The sequence below is a fragment of the Prionailurus viverrinus genome, chromosome A2 (genome assembly GCF_022837055.1).
Source record: "Prionailurus viverrinus isolate Anna chromosome A2, UM_Priviv_1.0, whole genome shotgun sequence".
Lineage (NCBI taxonomy): Eukaryota > Metazoa > Chordata > Mammalia > Carnivora > Felidae > Prionailurus > Prionailurus viverrinus.
Genome location: NC_062562.1, coordinates 95,059,109 through 95,086,748, shown reverse-complemented (window position 1 = coordinate 95,086,748; position 27,640 = coordinate 95,059,109). Strand labels below are relative to the sequence as shown.

Sequence of the window (27,640 nt, the reverse complement as noted above, 5' to 3'; positions counted from 1 at the left end):
ACTTCAGTGTATTCATTTTTTCAAATTCTCAAACGATTTCCTTCCCCCCCTTTTTTTCTCTAATCTGTCAAACCACTTTCAACACCCAGACCAAAACACACCTAGGATCTAGCATCATATTAGATTTTGTGTGTGTGTGTGTGTGTGATTAATTTTTTAATTTTAACATTTTTTTAATTTTAATTTTTTTAATTTTAATTTTTCTACCTCATTAATTCCTTTTCTCCCTTCAAAATGACAAAATGAAGGAATTCATCCCAAAAGAAAGAGCACGAATAAACGACAGCCAGGGATTTAACTAACACAGATACAAGCAAGATGTCTGAACCATAATTTAGAATCACGATAATTAGAATACTAGCTAGAGTCAAAAATAGATTAGAATCCCTTTCTGCAGAGATAAAACAAGTAAAAGCTAGTCAGAATGAAATTAAAAATGCTATAACTGAGCTGCAATCACAGATGGATGAAGCGGCGGCGAGGATGGATGAGGCAGAACAGAGAATCAGCAATATAGAGGACAAACTTATAGAGAATAATGAAGCAGAAAAAAAGAGGGAGATTAAGGTAAAAGAGCACGATTTAAGAATTAGAGAAATCGGTGACTCATTAAAAAGGAACAACATCAGAATCATAGGGGTCCCAGAAGAGGAAGAGAGAGAAATAGGGGTAGAAGGGTTATGTGAGAAAATCATAGCGGAAAACTTTCCTAACCTAGGGAAAGACACAAACATCAAAATCCAGGCAGCACAGAGGACCCCCATTAGATTAAACAAAAACTGACCATCAGCAAGGCATATCATAGTCAAATTCACAAAATACTCAGGCAAGGAAAGAATCATGAGAGCAGCAAGGGGAAAAAAGTCCCTAACCTACAAGGGAAGACAGATCAGGTTTGCAGCAGACCTATCCACAGAAACTTGGCAGGCCAGAAAGGAGTGGCAGGATATATTCAATGTGCTGAATCAGAAAAATATGCAGCCAAGAATTCTTTACCCAGCAAGGCTGTCATTCAAAATAGAAAGAGAGATAAAAAGTTTCCCAGACAAACAAAAATTAAAGGAGTTTGTGACCACTAAACCAGCCCTGCAAGAAATTTTAAGGGGGACTCTCTGAGGGGAGAAAAGATGGGGAAGAAATATACAATATACATATGTATATGTATATGTATATGTATATGTATATGTATATGTATATGTAAATACCAAAAGCAACAAAGATTAGAAAAGACCAGAGAACACCACCAGACACTCCAACTCTACAAGCACCATACTGACAATAAATTCATATCTTTCAGTACTTACTCTAAACGTCATTGGACTCGATCCTCTAATCAAAAGACAGAGGGTAACAGAATGGATAAGAAAACAAGATCCATCTACATGCTGTTTAAAAGAGACCCACTTTAGACCTAAAAATACCTTCAGATTGAAAATCAGGGGATGGAGAACCATCTATAATGCTAATGGTCAACAAAAGAAAGCCGGAGTAGCCATACTTATATCAGACAATCTAGACTTTAAAATAAAGACTGTATCAAGAGATGTGGAAGGGCATTATATCATAATCAAGGGGTCTATCTGCCTAGAAGGCCTAACACTTGTAAACATTTATGTGCCAAATGTGAGAGCACCTAGATATATGAATCAATTAATCACAAACATAAAGACATTCATCGATAGTAATACCATAATAGTAGGAGAGACTTCAACACCCCACTCACAGCAATGGACAGATCATCTAATAAAAAAATCAACAAGGAAACCATGGCTTTGAATGACACACTGGACCAGATGGACTTAACAGATATATTCAGAACATTTCATCCTAAAGCAGCACAATATACATTCTTCTCCAGTGCACATGGAACATTCTCCGGAATAGACCATATATACTGGGACACAAATCAGCCCTAAGTAAGTACAAAAAGATCGAGATCATACCATGCATATTTTCAGACCACAATGTTATGAAAGTCAAAATCAGCCACAAGAAAAAATTTGGAAAGGTAACAAATACTTGGAGACTGAAGAACATCCTACTAAAGAATGAATGGGCTAACCAACAAGTTAAAGAGGAAATTAAAAAGTATATGGAAGTCAATGAAAATGATAACGCCACAACCCAAAGCCTCTGGGACACAGCAAAGGTGGTCATAAGAGGAGAGTATATAGCAATCCAGGCCTTCCTAAAGAAGGAAGAAAGAGCTCAGATATACAACCTAAGCTTACGCCTTAAGGAGCTGGAAAAGGAACAGCAAATAAAACCCCAAACCAGCAGAAGACAGGAAATAAAGATTAGAGCAGAAACTAATGCTACCAAAACCAAAAAAACCCAGTAGAACAGATCAATGAAACCAGAGGCTGGTTCTTTGAAAGAATTAACAAAATTGATAAACCACTAGCCAGTTTGATCAAAAAGAAAAAGGAAAGGACCCAAATAAATAAAATCAAGAATGGAAGAGGAGAGATCACAATTAACACAGCAGAAATAAAAAAAAATAATAAGAGAATATTATGAGCAACTATATGCCAATAAAATGGGCAATCTGGAAGACATGGACAAATTCCTAGAAACATATACACTACAACAACTGAAACAGGAAGAAACAGAAAATTTGAACAGACCCATAACAGTAAAGAAATCGAATTAGTAATCAAAAATCTGCCAAAAAACAAGAGTCCAGGGCCAGATGGCTTTCCAGGGGAATTCTAGCAAACATTTAAGGAAGAGTTAACACCTATTCTCTTGAAGGTGTTCCAAAAATAGAAATGGAAGGAAAACTTCCAACCTCTTTCTATGAAGCCAGCATTACCTTGATTCCAAAACCAGACAGAGACCCCACTGAAAAGAACTATAGACCAATTTCTCTGATGAACATGGATGCAAAAATCCTCAACAAGATATTAGCCAACTGGATCCAACAATACGGTTAAAAAAATTATTCACCACGACCAAGTGGGATTTATACCTGGGATGCGGGGCTGATTCAATATCTGCAAAACAATTAATGTGATTCATCACATCAATAAAAGAAAGGACAAGAACCATATGATCCTCTCAATAGATGCAAAGAAAGCATTTGACAAAATACAGCATCCTTTCTTGATAAAAACCCTCAAGAAAGTAGGGATAGAAGGAGCATACCTTGAGATCATGAAAGCCATGTATGAATGACCCAATGCTAATATCCTCAATGGTGAAAAACTGAGAGCTTGCCCCCTAAGGTCAGGAACAAGACAGGGATGTCCACTCTCTCCACTGTAATTCAACATAGTATTAGAAGTCTTAGCCTCTGCAATGAGACAACACAAAGAAATAAAAGGCATCCAAATCAGCCAGGAGGAGGTCAAACTTTCACTCTTTGCAGATGACATGATACTCTATATGGAAAACCCAAAAGATTCCACCAAATAAGTGCTAGAATTGATTCATGGATTCAGCAAAGTTGCAGGATATAAAATCAATGCACAGAAATCAGTTGCATTCCTATACACCAATAATGAAGCGACAGAAAGAGAAATCAAGGAATCGATCCTATTTATAGTTGCACAAAAATCCATAAGATACCTAGGAATAAATCTAACCAAAGAGGTGAAAAATCTATACACTGAAAACTATAGAAAGCTTATGAAAGAAATTGAAGAAGACATAAAAAAATGGAAAAAAGATTCCATGCTCCTGGATAGGAAGAACAAATGTTAAAATGTGGATACTACCCAAAGCAATCTACATATTTGATGCAATCCCTAATAAAATAACACCAGCATTCTTCACAGAGCTAGAACAAACAATCCTAAAATTTGTATGGAACCAGAAAAGACCCCGAATAGCCAAAGCAATCTTGAAAAAGAAAACCAAAGCAGGAGGCATCAACAATCCCAGACTTCAAGCTATACTACAAAACTGTAATCATCAAGACAGTATGGTACTGGCCCAAGAACAGACACTCAGATCAATGAAACAGAATAGAGAACCCGGAAATGGACCCAAAAACATATGGCCAACTAATCTTTGACAAAGCAGCAAAGAATATCCAATGGAATAAAGACAGTCTCTTCAGCAAGTCGTGCTGGGAAAACTGGACAGCGACATGCAGAAGAATGAACCTGGATCACTTTCTTACACCAGACACAAAAATAAACTCAAAATGGATGAAAAACCTAAATGTAAGACAGGAAGCCATCAAAATCCTTGAGGAGAAAGCAGGCAAAAACCTCTCTGATCTTGGCTGCAGCAACTTCTTACTCAACACGTCTCTGGAGGCAAGAGAAACAAAAGCAAAAATGAGCTACTGGGACCTCATCAAATATAAAAAGCTTCTGCACAGCAAAGGAAACAATCAGCAAAACCAAAAGGCAACCGACAGAATGGGAGAAGATATTTGCAAATGACATATCAGCTAAAGGGTTAGTATCAAAAATCTATAAAGAACTTATCAAACTCAATACGCAAAAAACAAATAATCCAGTGAAGAAATGGGCAAAAGACATAAATAGACACTTCTGCAAAGAAGATATCCAGATGGCTAACCAACACATGAAAAAATGCTCAACATCACTCATCATCAGGGAAATAGAAATCAAAACCACAATGAGATACCACCTTACACCTGTCAGAACGGCTAACATTAACAATTCAGACAACAGATGTTGGCGAGGATGCGGAGAAAGAGGATCTGTTTTGCATTGTTGGTGGGAATGCAAGCTGGTGCAGCCACTCTGGAAAACAGTATGGAGTTTCCTCAAAAAATTAAAAAAAGAACTACCCTATGACCCAGCAATTTCACTACTAGGTATTTATTCAAGGGATATAGGTATGCTGTTTTGAAAGGACACATGCACCCCCATGTTTATAGCAGCACTATCAAGAACAGCCAAAGTATGGATAGAGCACAAATGTCCATTGATGGATGAATGGATAAAGAAGATATGGTATATACATACAATGGAGTGTTACTCGGCAATCAAAAAGAATGAAATCTTGCCATTTGCAACTATGTGGATGGAACTGGATGGTATTATGCTACGTGAAATTAGTCAGAGAAAGACAAAAATCCTATGACTTCACTCATATGAGGACTTTAAGAGACAAAACAGATGAACATAAGGGAAGGGAAACAAAAATAATATAAAAACAGGGAGGGGGGCAAAACAGAAGAGACTCATAAATATGGAGAACAAACTGAGGGTTACAGGAGGGATTGCGGGAGGGGGGATTGGCTAAATGGGTAAGGGGAACTAAGGAATCTACTTCTGAAATCATTGTTGCACTATATGCTAACTAATGTGGATATAAATTTTAAAAAAAATAAAAAATAAAACAAGATAAAAAAATTTTAAAAAACCATAAGAATTGGCTTACTAATCACCAAGGTATAGTAAATGGTACTCTGCTATGATTTTCAAATGGTGTCTGTGTGAACACAAGAATGAGAATTTGTACCCATTGTAAATTGAAAAACTGTGATATTTAATTAGATGGTTAGACTGGGATAATTTTATAATGAAAGAAAACTTCCCCAAATAGTAATTTATTCAAAGGGGAAAAATATTACCAACATAACTGGCATGTTAGAGTTAATGAATAGCACTGCTGATATAGAGTATTGACTTTCACATATTTTGGCCTTAAAGGACATTTTACACTCTTAAAAAGTATAGCGGACCCCCCATAATCTTTTGTTTATATGCATTATAGCCTTTGACATTTACCATATTTCATATTTGATATTAAAATTGATAATTTAAAATATTAATTTATTAATTCATTAAAAACAGATTACATGTTAACATGAAATTTTTTTTAATAAAAATAACTATACTTTCCAAACAGAAAAGTGAGGGGATGGCACTACTTTACAATAATGCAGATTTTTAAAAAATGTCTAGCTGAATATAAAACAGTTGGGATTCTCATAACTGCTTCTGCATTTAATCTGTCCTATGATATGTTGTTTTGGTTGAAGCAACTGAAGAAAACACGGGCTCTCACAGATACACAGTTGGAGAAGAAAAAAAAGTATTTAATAGCCCCTTCAGATAATCTTAGATATATACTCTTTTATACTACAACAAAACTCAACAAGTGGTAATTTCTTAAGGGTCAGTTGCATTGGGAAATCTGAAATGATATCAATGAATTCTTTGTATTCTGTTATTTTAAAATCTGCTGGTTTATTTCATACTTCCAGTGAATATTTTTTCCATGTAATGACTTTCTAAAATCATGCATTGGTAATTTGGAAAATACTGATGCAATGAGTTATACAGATTTTTCAAACAATGACCTACTTCCCGATGCAATATAAAAACATCACATTTGTGTAATCACCATCTACCTCACTTGAGAAGTGTTTGGGAAATTGTCAAGCTCACAGGAGTATATAAAGTTGTCTATAGTTTCCCCAAATTCTAATTTTCTATTGAAAGCTTTAATTTTATCACTGACAGCAAATGCTGTCAGTGGTTTTCTTTGGGTGACAGACTCACTTTTTTTTTCATTTTTGAGAAGATGTCTGCCAGGAAAAAAAAAACAGCTAGTAAACCTTGCAACTCAAACACCTGCACCAGAGCTTTTCCTTGAGATAGTCACAGTAATTAGATATACAAATATGGCTTACACAAACTTCCCAGTTAGTCACACAGAATATTAAGAAGACGTTTACTCAAAGGGAGAGGTTTACAAAAATTAATAATTTTTAGGTCTTCATAAAGAACATTATTAAGCAAATCTGCCTCTGGAAAACAATTATGTAGTGGTAACAACAACAACGACAACAAAATATCACACCATGATTCATGCTGAGGAGCCAGGAGTTTTACTTACCATTGCTTTTGCACCACTACTGAAAATGTCAACACGGTGCAAAAGGCAAAGGACATCTTAGCTTTATTATGAAAATAATTTTGACCCCCATGGAGCCCCTGGGGATTCCCCCGAGTCTACAGCCCACACGTTGAGAACTGCTGATACAGAGGACAGTTATGAGGATACCATTTCTTTTCTTCGGAACCAACGGACCTTATAGGAGGGGAACCCACACATCTGAAGGTGAAACTTTTAACAATGAGATCACTCAATCTAAAAGAAAACATTCAACAAAGGGGATGACAAACATAAGAACGTCAGTATCATACTATTTCAGTTAATGGAGAGAAGATTCATTGAGAAGAATGTAAAACAGTGGAGATTGTACAAAGTCTGTGAAAGCAGAGCCCACTGTGGAAGGCCAAGTTGAGGGCAGGGAATGGAGAAGAGGGTGGGAAATGAGATCAGGCGCACAGAAATACCACCATGCACCCCTGGGTCTGCACGGCCTGACATCTCTGGCTTGCCCATCTTGAGAGGGAAGGGCATCTGAGTTGAAAAGCTAGTCTGAACACTGGGAAATCCACTTGTAGACGACCAGTCTCAATTCTCCTCTTAAAATAATTCTTCGACAGTGCTTTCTCTCAAAGTAGTTGATTTATTCATTTTTTTCTAACACATCTGTCAGTTATTAACAAATTGAGTTACTGTGGCAGAATAAAAAAATCTTAACTTTAGGTGAACCATTTCAAATAGTATTTCATTTTTTTTCTCCCAAAGGCCAGCTTCTGGACCACACAATGAAACTCCCAAATGAGGGGATGAGTGGATTCACAGTGATGTTTAAATTTTTACATTTGACAAAACTAATGCAGTATATCTTGACAGCTATATTCAGTAGCTTAATGCTAAGCTTTTTATGCTGAATACAGAACAGAATGAATTTTCCACCAGTGTTTTGACTAGGAGGTTTTAAGATTCCTAGTCACTTAAGACAGCAGTCTGAGGCTGCTTGATAAAAACAAGCACTGGCTATTTCATAACTGCCTCATAAAAGGTCTCAATATTTAAGAGAAGAGAAACTCAGGGCAGGGACATTTTGAAAATATATATTTTAACCAAAATCTGGATGCTAAGCAAACATCCTTTGGTAAACACCCAGAAAGAGTTGCAGCTGTGGTATTTGTGACTTAAAATAACAAGATGAAGATCTCCAAGTAAAAGATAAATGATATCGTAAAAGTTTCTTATCAAAAGAAAATACATTTTCTGATGGAATTTATGTAGAGGGACGCTTTACACTGAAGTCCATTTAATACACTGTAGAAATACTGGAACCTTTAAATTTGGAGTTCAGTTTGAATACATGCTAGGCATTATTCTTTTCTGTTTTGCTACTACATTCTCTTTTTACAAACTACAGATTAATTTTTCCTGTAAGGACACCTTTTTGGGTTTAGTTTTGTCTGTGACTATGACTATTGTAAGTTGTTGGCTTTATGGCAGAATATCAAATTCTAGATGAACTGACAAGTAGGCAGTAATGAAATAGGAGAGCTTCCCCTTTAAAAAAAATTACAACTTTAACATTATGCCAAAATATGATACAGTCCTATTCTAAAATATATATACATATTTTCATATGGATTAGATCTACATGTCCCAAAGGGCAAATGCTCTCTTCTACAAATGAGATGGCAGGAGAATCGAGAGCCCTGGTTTGATTTGTGCAGCCTAGCAAACCACTGAAGATAAACACCAGCCCTGTTATAATTCAGTATGCAACTGAGCTAGTCTTCCACACCAGCCGAGGAAAAAAAAAATCCTTCTTCTTGTCTCAAGTTGCCCATTTCTATCCGTTTCTGTCGAATTGCCACAATTGCCCAGATAAAAAATTTGAGAGTATGTCAGCTTTAATTAATGTAACATGACCTGATCATTTCCACAGTTAAGAATAAAGAAGTTTGCATTCTTTAAATCCAAACCTCAACCTGGAGATTATGCTAAGTTGCTTCATTCATAGTCCATACTTCTCTGCTCATGTCAGGAGGACAGCATTTGTCCCCTCTAGTGATAAACAAATTATACATGAAATCAATTCCACTTCACAATCATTTTCCCTATTGGGTATTATCTTTCCTTCTCTGCTCCCTCCAGTTAAGCCCACATCCTGTAACTTGCTAATGAGCTGGGGGCTTTCTGTTCCAGGTGGCACCCCCTGCCTCGAAGTCATGACATTTCCCATTTCGAATGCTGCTGGCATTTTTCGACAGCTCCTGCTAACTAGCCTTTTTGACCTGCACTAAGAGGAACTCATCTGATCGAATCCTCTAACCTGCCAATCATTCCAGCAAATGATCTTCACAGTCACTCCCAAGGCAGGAATGGGGAAGGAAAAAAAAAAAAAAAAAGGAAATGCGAACGAGGAGAATGAGGGAGTAGGCAAGCGGTTGCCTCTGCCTCTGCAGCTACCTAATGAGAATACTTTAAGTCTCTGAGGCAGCTGAAACACTGAAAAACTGGTGGGAAAATTAGGACACAACTGAATGCCTGGCTCTGTAATTACTGATTTCTTTCCATCCTGAGATCATTTTGAGAGCAACACCTCTGAGATGTGCCAGTTTCTAGAGAACACAAGAACACCCAACCTTACGTAGAGAAGATAGATTTATTTCTTCTGCCACTATCAATATGCAATTCTCATAATCCCACTCTGCCAAACAGCATCCTTTGCAGAATTAATTATGTGCTATAAGCTTGTTAAGTGTGCATTTATTTGTAAACTAGGGATGATTATCATGTTTGCCACAATGAAGAAAGGACTTCTTTTTTTTCCTAGGCATATTTTAGATGTTGCCACCATTTAGGGGTGTTGATTTTTACACATTTACATGAAAACAAACAGGTATGATGGAGGCTGGCTTTGTGCTCAGGGAGGATTTAACACTGACAACATAGGACAATCTGGACATTCTTAATTAACGAAGATAAAATAATTTTTTCCTTCCAGATTTTTCTTGCCTGTGCACAGTTTATTCAGTGGGTTCCCAGCCCACAGAATAACCCAATTACATTAGGAAGAAAGAGCCAGTACATGACTCTTTGACAGTGGATCACAACTCTAGATATCTCAGTATGAAGTAGATTTGTTGACCAACGAATGATACAATATAATTATGTGTTATCATTACACCATTGTATGCAATAATGTAAAATAAATACTGTACATGATTTAATTGCACGTGATAATCACACATCTTTCCTCATTTATAGTAATTAGGCCAATAGCCCCATTTACAGTAATTATTATATGTAATTGAGGGCATTTTGCTAATTGCATTGAAAATGATAATCCAGAGCAATTAAAAATCCAAGGGCACTATACATAATGCAAACTACATTAAAAGAATGGTGATAATTTAAAGGAAAAAAAATCACCTAATATGGAAGTTAATAGTACAGTAATGGATTCCACGCATGGCATACATGACGATATCTATTAAGAGGTAAATTTCTGTCAATTTCTGCAACTTTGGTATTGTTTTTGTACTAGAACTTGCATATTATGTCCTTAGGTAGAAAAATAATCCTTTGAATAATCTATGATGTTATCCTAACAACTCTAGGACTGTTGAAAAATTATTCTACTTGGCTGTGTGAGAGTGAGTGTGTGTGTGTGTGTGTGTGTGTGTGTGTGTGTGTGTGTGTGCATGCCATGGTAAACATCTCTCCTAAATTCCAAAAGAGACTCAGTAAACTATTCATTTGCACAACAAATTTGATGTTCTTAAAAGCTTTATTCATGGAAGCATCTCAGAGTATTGCAAACATTTTGTTAAATATACTTGTAATAATTTAGCTAAAATGTTTAACTTTGTTAGACTTGAAATACATTCGGGTTGCAGTTTTCATTACATTTGCTCTCTCTCTGGAATTTTAATGTGTTTAAGGACCTGAATCCCTGGCTTTTGTCCCAGGGTCTATCCCTCCCTGATCCCACTCCCTGTTTCTACCCAGACAAAGCTTCCATGTGAGGAATATCTCAGGAGGAGTGATGAGCATCTGTGGGACAATGGGAATAGTTTCGAGCTTCTTTTTGCCTTCCCTTCTCGACACTGTCATTTAGACATTGTCCTCCATGCATTCAAATGTCATCCTAGACCATCAGCCCACTTCAACTCAAACAGCCTCCTTTTATGCTCAGACACTTCTTAGAGCATCCGCAGACCACAAAGACTGTCTAGTGGGACTCAGCTGCTATCCTGGTATTAATAATACAATACAGTGCACTTAGGGCATAGATGATTCCCTCTGTATCCCAAATTCATAAGAATCAACATTAAATGAAAGGGAAAAATAGAGCACCTGAACTGATTATAACTACTTGTTATATGTGACTGCTAACTTCGTAATAGTTTGGCCAAGCATTCTAACAGATATCTTGCTTACTAGCCACACCACATCTCATGCCCATTACTTATAAGAAAGCTTCATTCACATTATGCTGCTGGCTAAATAGTCCCTCAGAAATTAATTTGGGTTTTCAAAAGACAGAAGATGCAAGTTGCAGTGCCTTCCCCCACCGTCACTCCACAATTTGAAAGCTCATCTGACCTGGATAATTGAATCACAAAAATATAGCTAATTTTTGAGCATGGACTGATGAACCAATTTGTGGAACATCACACCAGTTTCTTCCTCTTTTACCCATTTTGCTTTTCAAAACTCTCAGAGAAAGAAAAAAGAAGAGCAAGGGCAAATTTTAATTTTTAATTAAAAAAATGTCACTCTGAATTCTGCTTTTTAAGAAAAGCACACTGAAATAGTTAAAGGTACTGGAGCATCATGTGAGTAAAAACAATGGTTTAGAAAAACAATGTGTATGTACATGTGTGTCTGTATGTGTGTGTCTGAGAGACAGAGACAGGAAGGGATGGAGGGAGAGAAAATGAATATGATAAAGCGAATGTAGTAAAATGCAAACATTTGGGGAAAGTAGGTGAAGGGTATCAGGAATTCTATGTACTGCTCTTGTAACTTTTCTAGAAGTCTGAAATTATGTCAATATAAAAAATACTTTCAAAAATTCACCTTGGATGAAGCATGATATATTTAACTTTATTTTCATTCTGCTTTGTGACAATCCCAGGACATAATTAAGCAGATTAGACAGTAAAGGCCTTCAAGTCCTTTGCTAATCCATTCATAGGGTTGGTAGTGGTAATGCAGTCTATAGATCAGAGGTGACCCAAGGAAAGGGAGGGGTGGAGAGGCAGAGAAGGAAGGGAGAGGAGGGAAGGACAGCGTCCATAGCCCCCTATTTTGCATCAGAGTTTAGAGCAGATAAGAGACTCTCCAGGATGGAGGGAAGCTAAGGAAAGGGGGTCGGGGGTGGGATGGGGAAACCACCAAACATTTCAGCCTCTTCTCAATCTGGTGTTCATAACATGCATTATGCATTTGTGGTTTGAAGTACTGTTGATTTCCCGATAAGATGTAGTTTTTCATCTGCAGCAATGTAGGGGTAATGACAAAAACCAGGATTCTTTCAGATAAAACCTGTGAGGGACAGGAATGTTTGTTTCCTCCTCTGCCTGTTATTTCCACAACTATTGTCAACTGCATGAAATAACAGAGATAATAAAACTGTAGTTGTTTGATAGGAAAAAAAAAATCTGTAGGGTCATGCAGAAAAAAAGTTCTTGCAGAAAAAGACCCAGAAAACTTCCTGTTGCTGAAGGAAAGCTATAACCAATACTTGAATTTCTTACACTGTTGTAAGTATTAATGAGTGTTCTCTCCTTTTGGGTCTGTAGTTGAGAAAATGCAACATCGCTTAGAAAGAACTTTCGACAAAAATATCACACAATGAGGATGTTGTTACACCATTAAAATTAGAATGTCCCTCTGTACTTGTTTTTTTCCTTGGTAGCATACAGTCCAGGGAAGGTGCCTCCTGGCTATACTCCATGCTTTGTAGAAGCTTCTGAGACTTCTAAACCCAGAGCCATCCTCTGAGCGGTTCCTTAAGAAGAGGTTGGCCCAGTTCACAGCTCAGCAGACTGGATCAGGGCTCAGTGCTGGGCCTACAGCAATCTACAGTCAGCCAACAGCTTATGGAGTGACTGATACAACAGCCTTGCTCAAAGCATACTTTTCATGATGATGCTAATGCCAATCAGAGCTGCTTGTGAGGAAGGTTTGAATCCGAGTAAAAGAGCTCAGTGATAGACTGCCCCAGAAATAGAGACAAAGGGAAACAACAGAAGCAGGGTTCATGAATAAGCAGAAACAAGTCGGCAGGAGCTGTGAGATGAAGAGAAGATGAAAATGTTAGTTGAGAAAGTGAGCTGCCATCGTGTCACAGCACAGAGGACAGGAGCAGTTACCAGAGCTGAGTGGTGGTGAAGACGGCCAGTGAAGTGAAGCTCTTACTGGATTCTGATGGACGCTCGGTCTTTGTGAGGCTGTCTGTGCAGCTGCTTAGACTGGTGGCCTTGTTCTTCCTACCTTCCTGAAGCAACCTCAACAAAGACCACTGCTAACTGAAGAAACCTGACCATGTCCCCTTCCCCTGGAAGATCCCAACACCCACTTTCTCTTGGTCTCTCCTGATCCCGTGGCATGGCTCTCTCCAATCATCTGTCTCTGGCCCTCTCACCCTGCCGCCTGTCTTCTCACTTGAAGGCATCCATTCCTCAGACGTTTCAAGCTTTCCTTAAATGGCTATAATCTAAAACTGAAGCATATTTTTACTGATTGAATTTAGTTTAATTTTCCTGACCCCTTTTTTGGAAGTCAGGTAGGGGAAATGCTTGTCACCAGAGCTGTCTGATACAGGGCGCTGTGATGCTGGAAGGATTCTTTATCTGCCCTGTCCAGTAAAGTGGCCACTGGTCATGTGTGGCTAATGAGTACCTGAAACATGGTTCTGCTATTGAGGAAACAAAATTATAATTTAATTTTAATTAATTAAAAATTAAATGTAAATAGCCACATGTGGCTTAATGGTTACTTTGTTCGTCTTCCCTCAGAAGAATAGGGAAGGGAAAGGAAGGAAAGGGATGGATTTTTCTAGTCTGTCCTTATACAGTCCTGATCCAAATAAGTTGATTATTTTACTTCATAAATATATAGTTCTTGAATATTTACTGAAGATGTCATAATATGTGGTTAAAGGGCTACCTGTATTAACATCCTTTGGGATTCCTCAAAGTGCCCATTCATGGACTCTGGGAACTTGTATTTTAAAAAGCTCCTCAGGGTGTGAGAACACCTGCTCTACTGAATGTTCAGTTAGTGATGCCAGAGGGTCTTAAGCACAAATGCATTATATTCTGTCTGGAGTTTATTTTCTTTAAAAATCTTTATCTTATTTAATTAAAATTCTGAAGCAATTTATGCATTCTACTCTGTTTACCTGGCAGCCTACTTTTAGGAAATTACTGCTTGATGACTGAGTCAACACATTTTTTTCATTGTCACATAATATTTCATGTTGATTAGGAAAGATAATATGCTATAAGGCAAGAAGGTCACCAAAATATGTATGAGGTTAACTTCTTGCACTTGAACCAAATATAATATTTTGATGTACTAGACTGATATTTGTATATTTATTATGGATTCAATAGGGTCTGAACACCAACTGATTCACTGAAAAGAGATGTTTCTTAATGAGCACATAGCATTTCAAAAAAAAAAATCTGCCTGAAAGATTAGAGGCCATTCTTATACCTGTATTCAGCAAAAGGAGTAGACAGACTGACCAGGCGCTTCCTGTCTCAATTAATTTGTAATTTTTATTTAGTTTTTAAGATTTTATTTTTTACAGTAATCTCTACACCCAATGTGGGGCCCGAACTTAAAACCCTGAGATCAAGAGTTGCATCCTCCACCAAATGAGCCAGCCGGGACGTCCCATTCCTGTTTCAATTTAGAATGACTGGAAAATTAAGCTCAGCCTCAGGGAGTGTCTGGTATTGCTATGTGCAAATATAAGTGATGCAAATGAATGTGATACTCAATATAGCTTCTGGTCTTTTCATTGAGGGAAATTTCAATGCACATTCTCTCAGACTTTAGGATGGTCTTTACCCTTCAATACTGATAAAAAGAGTGGGGACAACCTATAAAATCATTAGTCTAAATATCTTTAGAGGATAACAAAATGTAGGAAGCACAGTATTTTGATCATCCACTGGCACCTATCCCATTTTAAACTTAGGTGCATGTAGTTTTCTTTTCATTTAATTTGGTTACAAGACTCTGAAACCAAAATTACTTTTTGCTGCAAAGAAAAATGCTTCTCATTAGCTTTTCCACTAAGGCCACTTTATGCAAATCCAGTATTATTAACTAAATAATTGAAATGGCCTTCGTATGCAAGTTTAGAGACAGTTTGGCATTGAGGTAGAGGAGGAAAATTAGGACTTAAAACACTCCCTTCTACTCAGTCCTCCAAACATTTTAAAGAAGTGATGCAATGCATTTTCCACACTGACTCTGTGCAACCCCCTGAAGAGAGGTGGCTGAAATGCTAGGTTACAGTTTTAGCCTCACTGGGCCCTCGACTTCTTTCCCACCCTTCGTCTTCCCAATCTCTGGGGTTTACAAAGAACCGGGACATTTGAGGAAGATTTAACATGCCACAGCTTGCTCTAAACAGTTAATTAATTCATCAACAACAAAATCAAAATCTAGGGAATTACATGTTTTTCTGTATGAATACTCTTATTTATGGTAGACTTTTTATTCTGTCATGTCTACATTATATTCATGTCTACATTAATATTCAGCTATTGGTCAGAAAAACTTCCATTGCTCAGATGTAGCAGGCCAATATACTGCATTATTTGCTCTCTAAGACAGCCTCATGTAGTAAAATTAAAAACCCACAAAGGTGAGAAATTAAAATGGTTTCTTTTTCTGCTGACTGACAGAAAACTTAGAATCCAGCTTCTCTGCAGCTTTTTTTAAAGTTTATTTATTTTGAGAGAGAGGTTGCATGTTAGCGAGGGAGGGGCAGAGAGAGAGAATTCCCCACAGGCTCTGCACTGTCAGTGTAGAGCCCGAAGCAGGGCTCAAACTCAGGAACCATGAGATCGTGACTTGACCCAAAATCGAGTCAGATGCTTAACCGACTGAGCCACCCAGGGGCCCCTCCCTGCAGCTTTTCAGAGAAAAGAAAACATAGATGTTTCTTCAATATAATGTTGAATGAAGCCGAGGTATTTGGATTTGGAAGAAAGCAACAAAAACAATAAATCTGAGCTTTGAAAGTTGATGTGAAATGGAGAAAACTCATAAAGAACATATTTGTATCATTATCAAATAATTCTAGAAGAAGCAGTTCCTATAACCTTAAATCTATTTTAAAAAGATATACTGCGGGGCGCCTGGGTGGCGCAGTCGGTTGGGCATCCAACTTCAGCCAGGTCACGATCTCACGGTCCGTGGGTTCGAGCCCCGCGTCGGGCTCTGGGCTGATGGCTCAGAGCCTGGAGCCTGTTTCCGATTCTGTGTCTCCCTCTCTCTCTGCCCCTCCCCCATTCATGCTCTGTCTTGCTCTGTCCCAAAAATAAATAAAAAACGTTGAAAAAAAAAAAAGATACACTGCAAAGAAAATACATTTTTGTAAGGGCTTTCGAATACTAATGATTGCAGTTCTGAGCACCTCTTTAAAAGCCTCTTTCCAATTAGTAACTTTTGAGACCTTATGGGCAATGCTTCTGTCCAGTCAGCTTGATTTATTTTTGCCAGGAGAAGCTGACCTGGAAGACCTTCTAGCAGCTTTGACTGGCTAGACTCAGGTCAGAGAGATCCTAAAAGAGCAGAGAAGAAAAGACACACAGCTCTGTGACCGAAGTTCAAACTTGCTGTATGGGAAGCAGCACCAATAAAGTTCACCTTTTGTTTTGTTTTACTGAACTGGCTACTGGATTTATAAAGCCAGGGGCCCTCATGATGGTAATACAGGTTACATGCTTTGAAAAGCATGTGCTACAAACCTAATGAATTAAAACCGGTCTCAGAACCAGGAAGTAACTCAGCTTACTCTGTGTGACCAACTGAAATTCAGAATGGGAGTACAAACACCATTGAGGGAATGAAGTTGTGCTTCTAGGTAACTTTTTACCCAGTGGGGGGAAATAACCTGAAGAATGAAGAATCTTACTCTTATGTATGTAGTAGCAAGTCTATTAGTAACATTTTCTGACTGGCATTTATACACCTTGTTTTATCTGGGGATCTTTCACCCCCAACCATTCATAAATCACCACCCTACTCCCAAGAGGTCAAAATTTGCCCCCACATTGAATGTGTGCAAAAGCTGAGTCCCCAACATAGCTCAAGGTATTGGCAAATCACCCAGAAGACAACGCGGACAGTATAATTTGTTCTCTTTGCCATGCTGGCAATTGACCCTGTTAACATATTTCATGTTAAGAGGCAGAAGGAAGACAGACTCTTGCAATGCTGTCTATCTAGATCCTTCCATTCACCAGAACATTTAATTATTGAACATCCACATGAGCAAGGAGCAAATATGGGATAGCAAATTAAAAAAAGCCCTCCCCACAAAAAAGTGTGTTCTCTATTTACTTCAGTTATGTTAAAAAGAAAGATATATATATAGGCATGAAATTCAGACACACAAAAAAAACCCCAGACATTTCCATCTGGTAATAAAGACACAGCCTTTTCAGAATTTGCTGTCTTATACTTGTTTCTGTGAAGCATGTGTGTCTGTAACAGGCCAGCATGCTAGAGATCGCCTTGTTTGGATTATGCTTTTTCTCTGCAGAATAGTAAAGGTCAAAGAATCGAATAGGAAAAAAGAAAAGCTTCATCATGATAAGGTCTGTACTAGGGGCCATGGAGGAATCAAAAGTGAGCTAAGTGGCCCACACAGCAGCTAAGCTAAACTAGGGAGCACACATCCTTTCCAAGGGAAGCAGCCATGATTCAGTTATACGTATAAAATTCTGGCAGGAATGTGAGTGCACTGTTGCCAGAGTTGCTGGTTTAAAAAAAATGCCAAGAATCCAGACTCTGTAAAATCTCTCCATTTTAAAGTGAAAGCAACTAATTTAAAAAATTGTGTGGGCCAAATAAAGCAAGTCTGTGACTTAGAATATCGCTCAAGGTTAACCTTTTTCTAACCTTACTAACCTTTGTGTTCCACAAAGAATGTGTGAGTAGTTAAAATGATTTGCTTATAATTGAAATGGTTTGTTTATGACTGTATAAATAAAATACAATTTTGGCCAGGATCTAGTAGGTACCTAAATATATGACTAACTGTACTCTCCTTAGTAGAACCTGTGATCAATGCCATAATGAACATAGAGATTCATAAGACATTTAGGGGAAAAAAATCAATCTGAAATATTTCATGTAAAAGATCTGTTCAATATCTATTCATTATTACTTTCCAGGCAAAGTAGGTCATCTTACCTGTGCTCTCTTGAGAATGTTGTGCTCATCAGTGCTTGCTATTTGATAGACTTTTGCCATAACTATTGTTTTTCCCAAAGGCCCGCATGCTTTCTCCAGCTTCTGGCTGCAATCTTACGTTTGGGACGGTAAAAATAGAAGACACTGTGGACAGAATGAAAAGTTGCCATTTATATATTATGTTATAGATATGCTTACAACCTTTCATTTTAGAAAATGGAGGCTGAGATGCAATTCTAGATGTCCTGCACAGGGAACATTGTGGTATGTGTTGGTCGCTGAAAAGTCAAGTGGTAACAGCCACAGACACATTTACACAGATTTATACACACATATGATATCACGATATCATGAAGTAATATTCATGCTCTTATTTCTCCGATCTAGAAAAATTAACTTGGATTGTAAACAACATATCTTGCCCTTTCTTTATGCCATTCTTTCGCTCATTCACTGGAGAAATATTTACTGAGCCCCACACTGTTCTAGGTATTTTGGAATCCTGTAGTGTATAAATCAGAATGAAAAGAAATCCCTGTTCTTATTGATTCCATTTCGGAGAGACAGATGATAAGCAATCAAATATATCAGCTAGTAGTAAGTGTTATGAAGAAAAATAAAGCATGGAAAAGAAACCAGAAATGCTGAGTGGAAGAAGGTCAGTGAAGGCTTTCTTGATAAGCTACATTTGAGCAGACACTCAAGGAGGTGAGAGAGCAAGCCATGCATATATTTTGAGGATAAGCAAGCATGAACTATAGGAAGAGGAAACAACAGGAGAAGACACTAAGGAGAAAGGAAAGAAGCAGGCAAAACAGAAGGGTGCTGTAAAAATACAGGTGAAAGAACATGGTGAGTGACGTGGGGCAGGGTGATAGCAGTGAAGAAGGGAGGAATGGTGTGTGTGTGTGTGTGTGTGCGTGTGTGTGTGTGTGTGTGTGTGTGCATGTGTTTATTTTTTTTTCTAGACAGAGAACAGGGAAGGGGCAGAGAGAGAGAGAGAGAGAGAGAGAGAGAGAGAGAATCCCAAGCAGGCTCTGCACTGTCAGCACAGAGCCTGATGTGGGGCTTGAACTCATGAACTGTGAGATTATGACCTGAGACAAAATCAAGAGTCGGATGCTTAACTGACTGAGCCACCCAGGCATCCCCACCCCACCAACTTTTTAAAAAAAATTATTTATTTATTTATTTATTTATTTATTTATTTATTTGAGAGAGAGAGAGAGAGAGCAAGGGAGGGGCAGAGAGAAGGAATGGTGTGTTCTAGCACCAACACGGTCTGTGGAAGGATTGGGTTGGAGTGTGACAAAAGAGGAGCCATCAAGGACAACTTTCACCAGTTGGAAGAATGATGTTGCCATTTATTGACAAGGGGAAACATACTGGAGGAGCAGGTCTGGAGGAAAAGATCAGGAGTTCAATTTTGGTAGTATTCAATTTGAGATGCCTACTAGAGGGCCACATGTACATGTTGAGTAGTTGCTCGAATATGCAAGTCTGGAGCCAAGAAAGGTGGGACTGGAGATAGAAATCTGGAAGCTGTCAGTGTGTAGATGATACTTAAATCATGAGACCGAATGAGATCATGTAGGCTCTAGGGAGTGTATGCAGATAGAAAGATCTGAGGATTATGCTCCAGGGCACTCTAAAAGTGAGAGGCCTGGCAGATGAGAACTCCACAAAGAAGTCTGAAAGGGACAGTTTAGGGAGGCAAAAGGAAAGCCATGAAAGAGTCCTGTCCTGGAATCCAAGTGAAGGAAATGTTACTAGGAAGGGATAGTAGACAGTTGTGTTGGATTCTGTTGATGGACTGAGATGAGGGCTGGCAAAAGACCAGGATGGAGACTTTGAGAACATCAGTTCCAGAGTGTTGGGCACCAAAGCCTAGTTCAGAAGGATTCACAAGAGGGGCACCTGGGTGGCTCAGTTGGTTAAAGTGCCCAACTCTTCATTTCAGCTCAGGTCATGATCTCACGGTTCATGAGAACGAGCCCCATGACAGACTCTTAGCTGACAGTGCAGAGCCTGCTTGGGATTTCTCTCTCCCTCTCTCTCTCCCTCTTCTACCTACTCTCTCTCTCCCAAAATAAATAAACTTAAAAAAAAAAAGGATTCACAAGAGAATGGAAGTCTAGGAACTGGAAACAGCAAATACATTTGAACTGGGTATGTTTGTTTTATTTTTTTAATTTTTACTTATATCTACACATTTTTATTCTTATTTATTTACCTACTTTTAAGAAGACAGTGTGGAGCTACATTAATGGCATAATGTTGTTTTAGGATAATACATAGGAATGAGTAGGAAAACTTATAAACCTTAGAGCTGGAAAGGTCCTTAGGGACCACTGGGTCTCTAAATAAGAAATCAGAAATCCACAGAGACCAAGGCATTTGCCCAAAGTTGCCCAGCTAGTTACCACGTGGAGCTGAAGCTAGAACCCAGGTGGTCTGATTCCCAGTTCAGTGCTCTTCTCGCTGCATCAATTTGTTGGCCTTCTTTTACTGCAGATCTGAGTTTTGTGAATTAGCAAATGAATGTAATAAAATCAAGGACTCTCTGCTATGAAGTGTATTTTGTTCATTTACTTTGACAAGGGTAGTTCAGCTTCAATAATTTATGTAACTTGATAGTATACACAGGAGAATGCCCTGTGGTGTATTTGGGAAAAGTAATGAATTTCTTCTAAATCAGCCCTCCGTTTACTTCCCTGCAATTAAATTTCTGTGAAGAAGTGGGGCAAGGCTGTTGGGGTTTCAGGACAGAGGGAGAATGACAGGGTGCCACCGAATTAGCCAGCTTTAACTACCAGATCCCCAGGTATCACTATTCTTGCTCGATAAATTTATAATTCCCCCTTTGGTGGCACACTAACACATTACTTCTAAGTTCTGGTATTATGTAAACTGGTGAGATTTTAAGCGACAGCACAAGAAAGAAAGATATTATATTGTTAAATGTTCTTCCAAAGCAAATAAGTATCTGACATAAGCATACAACTTACTTTTTATATTAATCCATGGAACAACTGCATGCTTTGTGTAACCAGATTCTATAACACTCGATACTCTTCTCACAGAGTCTGATATAATAAAGTAGGCCAAGAAGCCTCTTTTAATTTATTTTTGTTCCATTTTCTCCTTTTAACCTGGCTTTGCTTCTGCTTGCATAAGTATTTTCCTTTTGTGGACATTCTTTTAAAAAAATGCTATGAACTATCTTTAAGAATGTAGGCATTGTGGACTGAATTGTGTTCCTCCCAAATTCGTATGTTGAAGCCTTCATCCCCAATGTGATGGTATTTGGAGATGGAGTCTTTTGGGTGATAATTTGGGTTAGATGAGGTCATGAGGGTGAGGCCCACATGATGACATTTGCGGCTTTGTAAGAAGAGGGAGAGAGGGAGAGACAGAGATCGATCTCTCTGCCATGTGAGGATATAGCAAGATGGCTTTCTGCAAGCCTGGAAGAGGCTTTGCCAGGAACAAAATATGCCAGCACCTTAATTGTGGACATCCCAGTCTCCAGAACTATGAGAAATAAATGTTAATTGTTTAAGCCCCCACAGTCTAGGTATATTTTGTTATAGCAGCCTGAGCGGACCAATACAGGGAGGTTCCTGGAATTGATGAACCTAAACCAGTACTTGGTTGCTTAATACAATCCATTCATTGGTTCTGCAACACTTCTTCCCAGGTGGACCTCCTTCCAAATCCCCTTGAAAAGGAAGCACATAAGGGTAACGCCCTTGCTACTGCCATTTGCTAGGTGGTGAACTTATTAGAAGACTCAATACCAATGTGAAATTTAATTTGAATAATCTCTAAATATAGTCTGCAGAATATTAACCTAGATAACAGAGTCCCCAAAAGCAGTCATTTCACCTTGGTTCCCGAAGTTTCCAAAGCCTAGGAATTTTGTTTTGTAAACATGTTTACAAGGACCACCACGTTGTTCTAAATGGAAATGGCTATAGTATTTAATACTGGGATTGTCCTTTCTTGCGACTGGATTTATGCTTCATAATGATTATCTACTAGACACAGAAATAGCATTTCTGTGACTCAAAATTGTTACCGGAGGCATTTAGCAGAATCTTGCTTTAAAAATATAATGATTTTTCATCTTTATTCTCCCCCCTTCAAAAGGTTTCACTGCTCCTGATGTTTAACGTTATGCAAAGACGTGTTTCTGCCAATGAATATCGCCTTATGGTTATGCTTCTGCAAATAGCCTGCTGTGAGCTGATAAAGGGATTAATGCAGCCAAAATTCTTAATCTGTGAAATTACAAATTAAATTCTCATATTAAAAATACCACCCTGAGGTATTTTTTGTGGTTTTAATTCCCCTCTGGTGTTCTGCATACATTGTGCTTGTTAATGACGAGGACAAGGCTGTCTCCGGTGGCAGCCTGCTGCCGAGTGATAATGTGCAGGCATTTACTTACTGATAGAAACTGGATTTAACCACTGGCTGATAAACTAAGTGGCAAGTGGGTAATAAGTCCATATTAACAGAAAAGTACCACTACAGAATTCAGAATTCATAGACCATCAAAATCCTGGCTTAAACTCAATCATCGAGTCAGATGGGATTGAGATGTCACCAAGGAGGAGTGATATTAAGTTACAAGTTATACTAAATAGGAAAACAAACCATATGTTTGAATTTGATGAGCCAAAAACTAATGGGCCCATTTATATCTCTTTTTCTCAGTATAGGAAGATGGATCACTAATTCATTATTTTTCCATAGAAATTTTATCTTTAAAAAAATGGGAATAGCTAGCATAATGGTCAGTGGGTAGAGTTTTAGAAAGAAAGTAGGGCAGAGTATAGAATAAATATGGGTTGGGAATATATAAAATGTTAAGGAAGACTTACTAAGCATAAGGGGGAGTAGTGGATTAATATATCTATAGATAGTTTAGGGTAAAAAAAAAGAAATTCAAATTAAATGTAGGATATCAAAAATGATTTAGGGTAGAAATACCCAGAGGAGTTGTTACTTGGGACTTAGCTGCAAAATAAAGGGTGATGTTGTCAAGGAGAATCTAATACTACAATGGGAGAAAAAGTTAAAAGTCTAGGAGATTAAATAACTATGTTATGTACTCATAAATAACTTTATGTTATGTATGGTAAGTATGTACCCAAGGATTAATAAATATATTATAAATATCTATGCATATATGCAGTATATTAATTTTTAAGGCAGTCAGAAAAGAGTGTGGGAAGGAATATGTAGAATTGGCATTTGGAAAAGAACGCATCGCCATTGAACAAAAATGTTCTTACTGCAATAGTGTTTCGCAAAATTTCACAAGAATTCTGTTTCACACTTTGGAAGAAAGATGAGATCCTCCCAGCCATAAATCTCCCAAATATTTAAAATGTAATTGAAAAAGGCTGTGTAAATATGAACACTTTTGTAAAAACAAAACAAAAACCCACCCAGGAATGTGTTTTGTTTTAAAAAGATCCAGAGAGGAGCTGTCTGTATGAATACCAAAAGCATTTGTAGTTAAAATGAATTACAAGTCTTCGGTTCCTACATGTCAATTCAGCGCATTAGCCAATTGCCAACTCTTTGTCAGCTCACTGCATAGCAGCCCTTTTTACCGTTATTGTTACAACCAAGATGGTCTCTGAGAATCAAACAAAAATGAATCATTTCTCCTCTGTGTACTGCAGCCAGTTAAAAAGTACTCCATGCATGAAGCACTAAATATGTAAATCATATTTTCCTTTTCCTTTATGACTGCTCAGATCATTCTTTTGGACACATACATAATCAAATACAAAGACATGCAGTTGCAGACTGCAGAGCAGAGATAGCAAAAAAAGGAATCCATTTTCTTCCTCTGTCTGGTAAGCTAGGAATTGAATGGCAGGATTCCACTAAATATATACACACATGACTCCCTTTCCCTCATTCTCTCTCTCTCTCTCAATCTCTCACTAGCCCTCCCCCAACCCCTGCATATAAATGCATACACACACATATATGTGTACATGTAATGAGTATGCAAACATACATAATCTTGCATATGCACACATAAAAACATGAACCTTCTATAAATATGTTACACATAGATGCTACAATGATACGGCTTCTTTGATTGGATGTTTCAGATTTGTCATACTCACTATCGGTCAGTTCCCATAGCCGTGGGGGCAGGTCACTAAAATACTCGTGGCTCAAGGCAGCCTGTGCTGATAGTCTGTTCTTTGGGGAACACTGTAGGAGCTTGGAGGCCAGATCCTCTGCATAATTCACATAGCTGAGCCTGAAAACACAAGCAAAAAAGAGAGAAATCAGACCAAACAAGAAAATCCACTAAATAAGACATAAAGTTCACCTAATGGTTTTTGGAACTTATTTATTCCTGGCCAAAAAGCAAGTTAAATTATCTGCTGAAAATAAAAAGAAGCAGAATTCATGTTGGTTCTCAGAGTATCTGTTAATTTAAACTAGCTTTTACTCTCGATATCTCCGTTTCATTGATTTAAAACATTTCTAGTATAAGTAAAGGGTTCATACTTTCAGGATAGAACAAGGTGCCGAGATAGAAAATTTCAGGAGATAATTTATCAAAGAGTTACCAGAATTTGTTCACAGAATCTACCTATTGCATACACATCTGGATACATTTATAGGAAAGTTAATACAAAATAATTAGGAGAATTAAAATAAAACTATTAAGTTCTCTAGTTACTAAAGTTACTTTTCCTCTAAGAATTTACATTTCCTTACATTGAATATAAAATTATTGGCATAAGTACCCTGCACATATCAACAATCATAATATTAACATGAAGTTAACAAAGGGAATATGTATAACCCACATGGGGCTGAATTAATTCAAGATGATCATTAAAACAATGGTAGATAGAAACTATGTGTCTTAAGATTACCAAAAAAGCAGAGAAGTCAAATCTCCCATGTGGTACAACTTCCAAATGCATACCAGATCACACAGTCCAGCCCGGCCTTTGTTTTCGTGGAAACTCTATTTCACAACTCAGCACAATCAAGCTCAGATAATTAACATAAAAATGATAATAGAAGTATTCCTGATAATGGCTGACATTGATGGATAGTTGAACACGTGTCAAGCACCTTCATAGGCACTTTCCACACACCCTTGTATTTATTTAGTTGACCAAGGGAACTCTGTTTCCATCTAATGGCAGTGCAAGTGGATTTCTCAATTAGCACGTTGAGTGGATTTAAACCCATCTACAATTACTTGACTCTAAAGTGGTTTGCATTTGTTTCAGAAAATTTCTAAAGGCAACCCGTGGATTCCTGAGTGTCTGCTGTAACAAGGGGCAATAAAGGACACTGACTCTCAGAAAGAGCCAGAAAGTGTGAGGGCAAGTTGCATCTGCTGGTGAGTATTTTTTCAAAAGTCTTGAAGCTACTAAGCACATGGTCAATGAACTTTCTTCAATAACCAACAATTCTCCCCCTTCTTGTACTCAAGCTGCTCTTCAGCATTGATTTAAAATTGTTATAGGGGAGGGGAGGATTGAAAGTGAGGAAGAGGAAAGGAGGTAATGAATTTGGGGAGCAAAAGAAGCAGGGAAAGAGCAAAGAAAAATACTACTCGGAGGACCCCCCCCTAAGGCCTCTCTAAGTCTTCATAAATGAAGGTCTTACAGATGGGTTCAGTATTTGCTGTAGTGGCTGTTTAAAAAACAACTTATCAGTGGATTGGTTTTAAATGTCTCAGCCTGGAAAAGACAAATTTGTCCACAGGAAAAGGAAGCATTCTCTAAATTCTCTACAGTTTGTTTGTTTTTTTTTCTCCTTTCCTTTAAGAGGGGCCACAGCCATCCATATTATTGCTTCCTCTTCCTAAGATTTTCATTATTATAAACTTCATTAACATCTTTTAAAATACCAAAGGCAAAGTTTGAGATTAGGTAAAGTTCATGGTAAAAGCTGCACTTATATTGAATGTACATTTTATATATAATCATGGTGAACATGATCATTGGTATCAATTTTACATAGCTTTGATGAAACAGAACAACAGTGCCAGACTGAGACTAGATTTGAGTTTTGGGGCTTAATTCTGTTACAAGAGTGATGAACCACCTTATGTCTACAGTCCTTCCAGCTCCAATATGCAATGAATCACAATCTGTATAACTGTCGATTACATTCAGACTTAGTGCATATAATACCTAAATATAAAGAATTAACTGATATAAGACAATTCCATTTCACCTTCCCCAAATGGACTAACGTCAAACCTTAAGGTTGATGAGATAATCAAATGCTTATTTGTGATATGCAGGCTATATACAAATATTTAAATTATCACAAAATTATTTTAATTTAGAATGCTTGCTATTTCCTCATTTGCATTTCAAGAACCACTTTTATTCCAGCTCTCCACATTTTCAACATCACCGTCTGTCATTTCATGAACCACTTTCTGAGTCCATCCAAGTTGTTTGAGATATGACACTTCCAGGATACCTTATTTGGACATCTTCTCCCAAGCCATAAGTGCACGTTATCAGAATGCCAGAACGATTTGGTTGTCTTCACTCTTTATTTAAAAATCTTCCCTTGTAATTCCATTAAATTTTGTTTTATATATTCTAGAGCTGGGTAATTTAATGTGTAATAGTTTAGCACTTTTATCTTTCCCTGGTAAATTTAGTCTTTAATCTCTCTGTAGTGAACTTCTTTATTTTCAGTAAAGCTTTTGGACTAACGTTCATTTTTTTTTTCTTATATTCATTTAATGACCTCAGCTTTTGTTTAGTACTTGCCTGGTGTACCTTTGTCATTTTCTTGCTTTTAATGTTTCCTATCCATAATTTTAAGATACCTCTTTCACAAATAGTATATAGCTGGATTTAATATTTATCCAAGGAGAAAATTTAGTCCATTTACAGTTTGTGATTACTGACATATTTGGAATTACTACTAACATCTTAATACTGCATTCTATTTTATTCTTATGTTTTTTTCTCTTTTCCTGCCTTCTTTTAAATTGAATTTTAAAACTGAAGATCTCCATCCTCTATTTTAGAAGTTACACATTCTATTTCTATCTGTTTAATGATTACTCTTAGCTTTTTCTTTCTTTCTTCTTTCTCATTTCAGTATTTATTTAGATGTTTAAACTCTTGCACTAAGTTTTTACAAGCTGATGGACACCTACAAATTGTTTTTCCTGAAGAACTGTAATTATACATTCCAGACATTATAAATATATGATTGAACATCAATACCCAGCACCAATTGTCTTACCAATAAATATTGTTACACAGATCAACAGGAAAATAAAATATTAGACATCTACTCAATTCATTAGCAGAAACTAAATTCTCTTTTTACA

The 27,640-nt window shown here is 37.5% G+C and overlaps 1 protein-coding gene across 9 annotated transcripts in view; it reads right to left on the bottom strand.

Moving 5' to 3' along the window:
• CDK14 (cyclin dependent kinase 14) overlaps positions 1-27,640 on the bottom strand; it is a 704,495-nt gene that overhangs the window by 145,384 nt on the left and 531,471 nt on the right. For all 9 annotated transcript variants that reach the window (XR_007146446.1, XM_047830949.1, XM_047830989.1 and 6 more), the window contains 2 exons: positions 24,426-24,565; positions 18,271-18,414 (listed from right to left, as the gene is read on the bottom strand). Coding sequence is in view for 8 of the 9 variants with exons in the window: in XM_047830949.1 (XP_047686905.1) it covers positions 18,299-18,414; positions 24,426-24,565 (256 nt within the window). In the remaining variant the exon portion in view is untranslated. The remainder of the gene's footprint in view (positions 1-18,270; positions 18,415-24,425; positions 24,566-27,640) is intronic.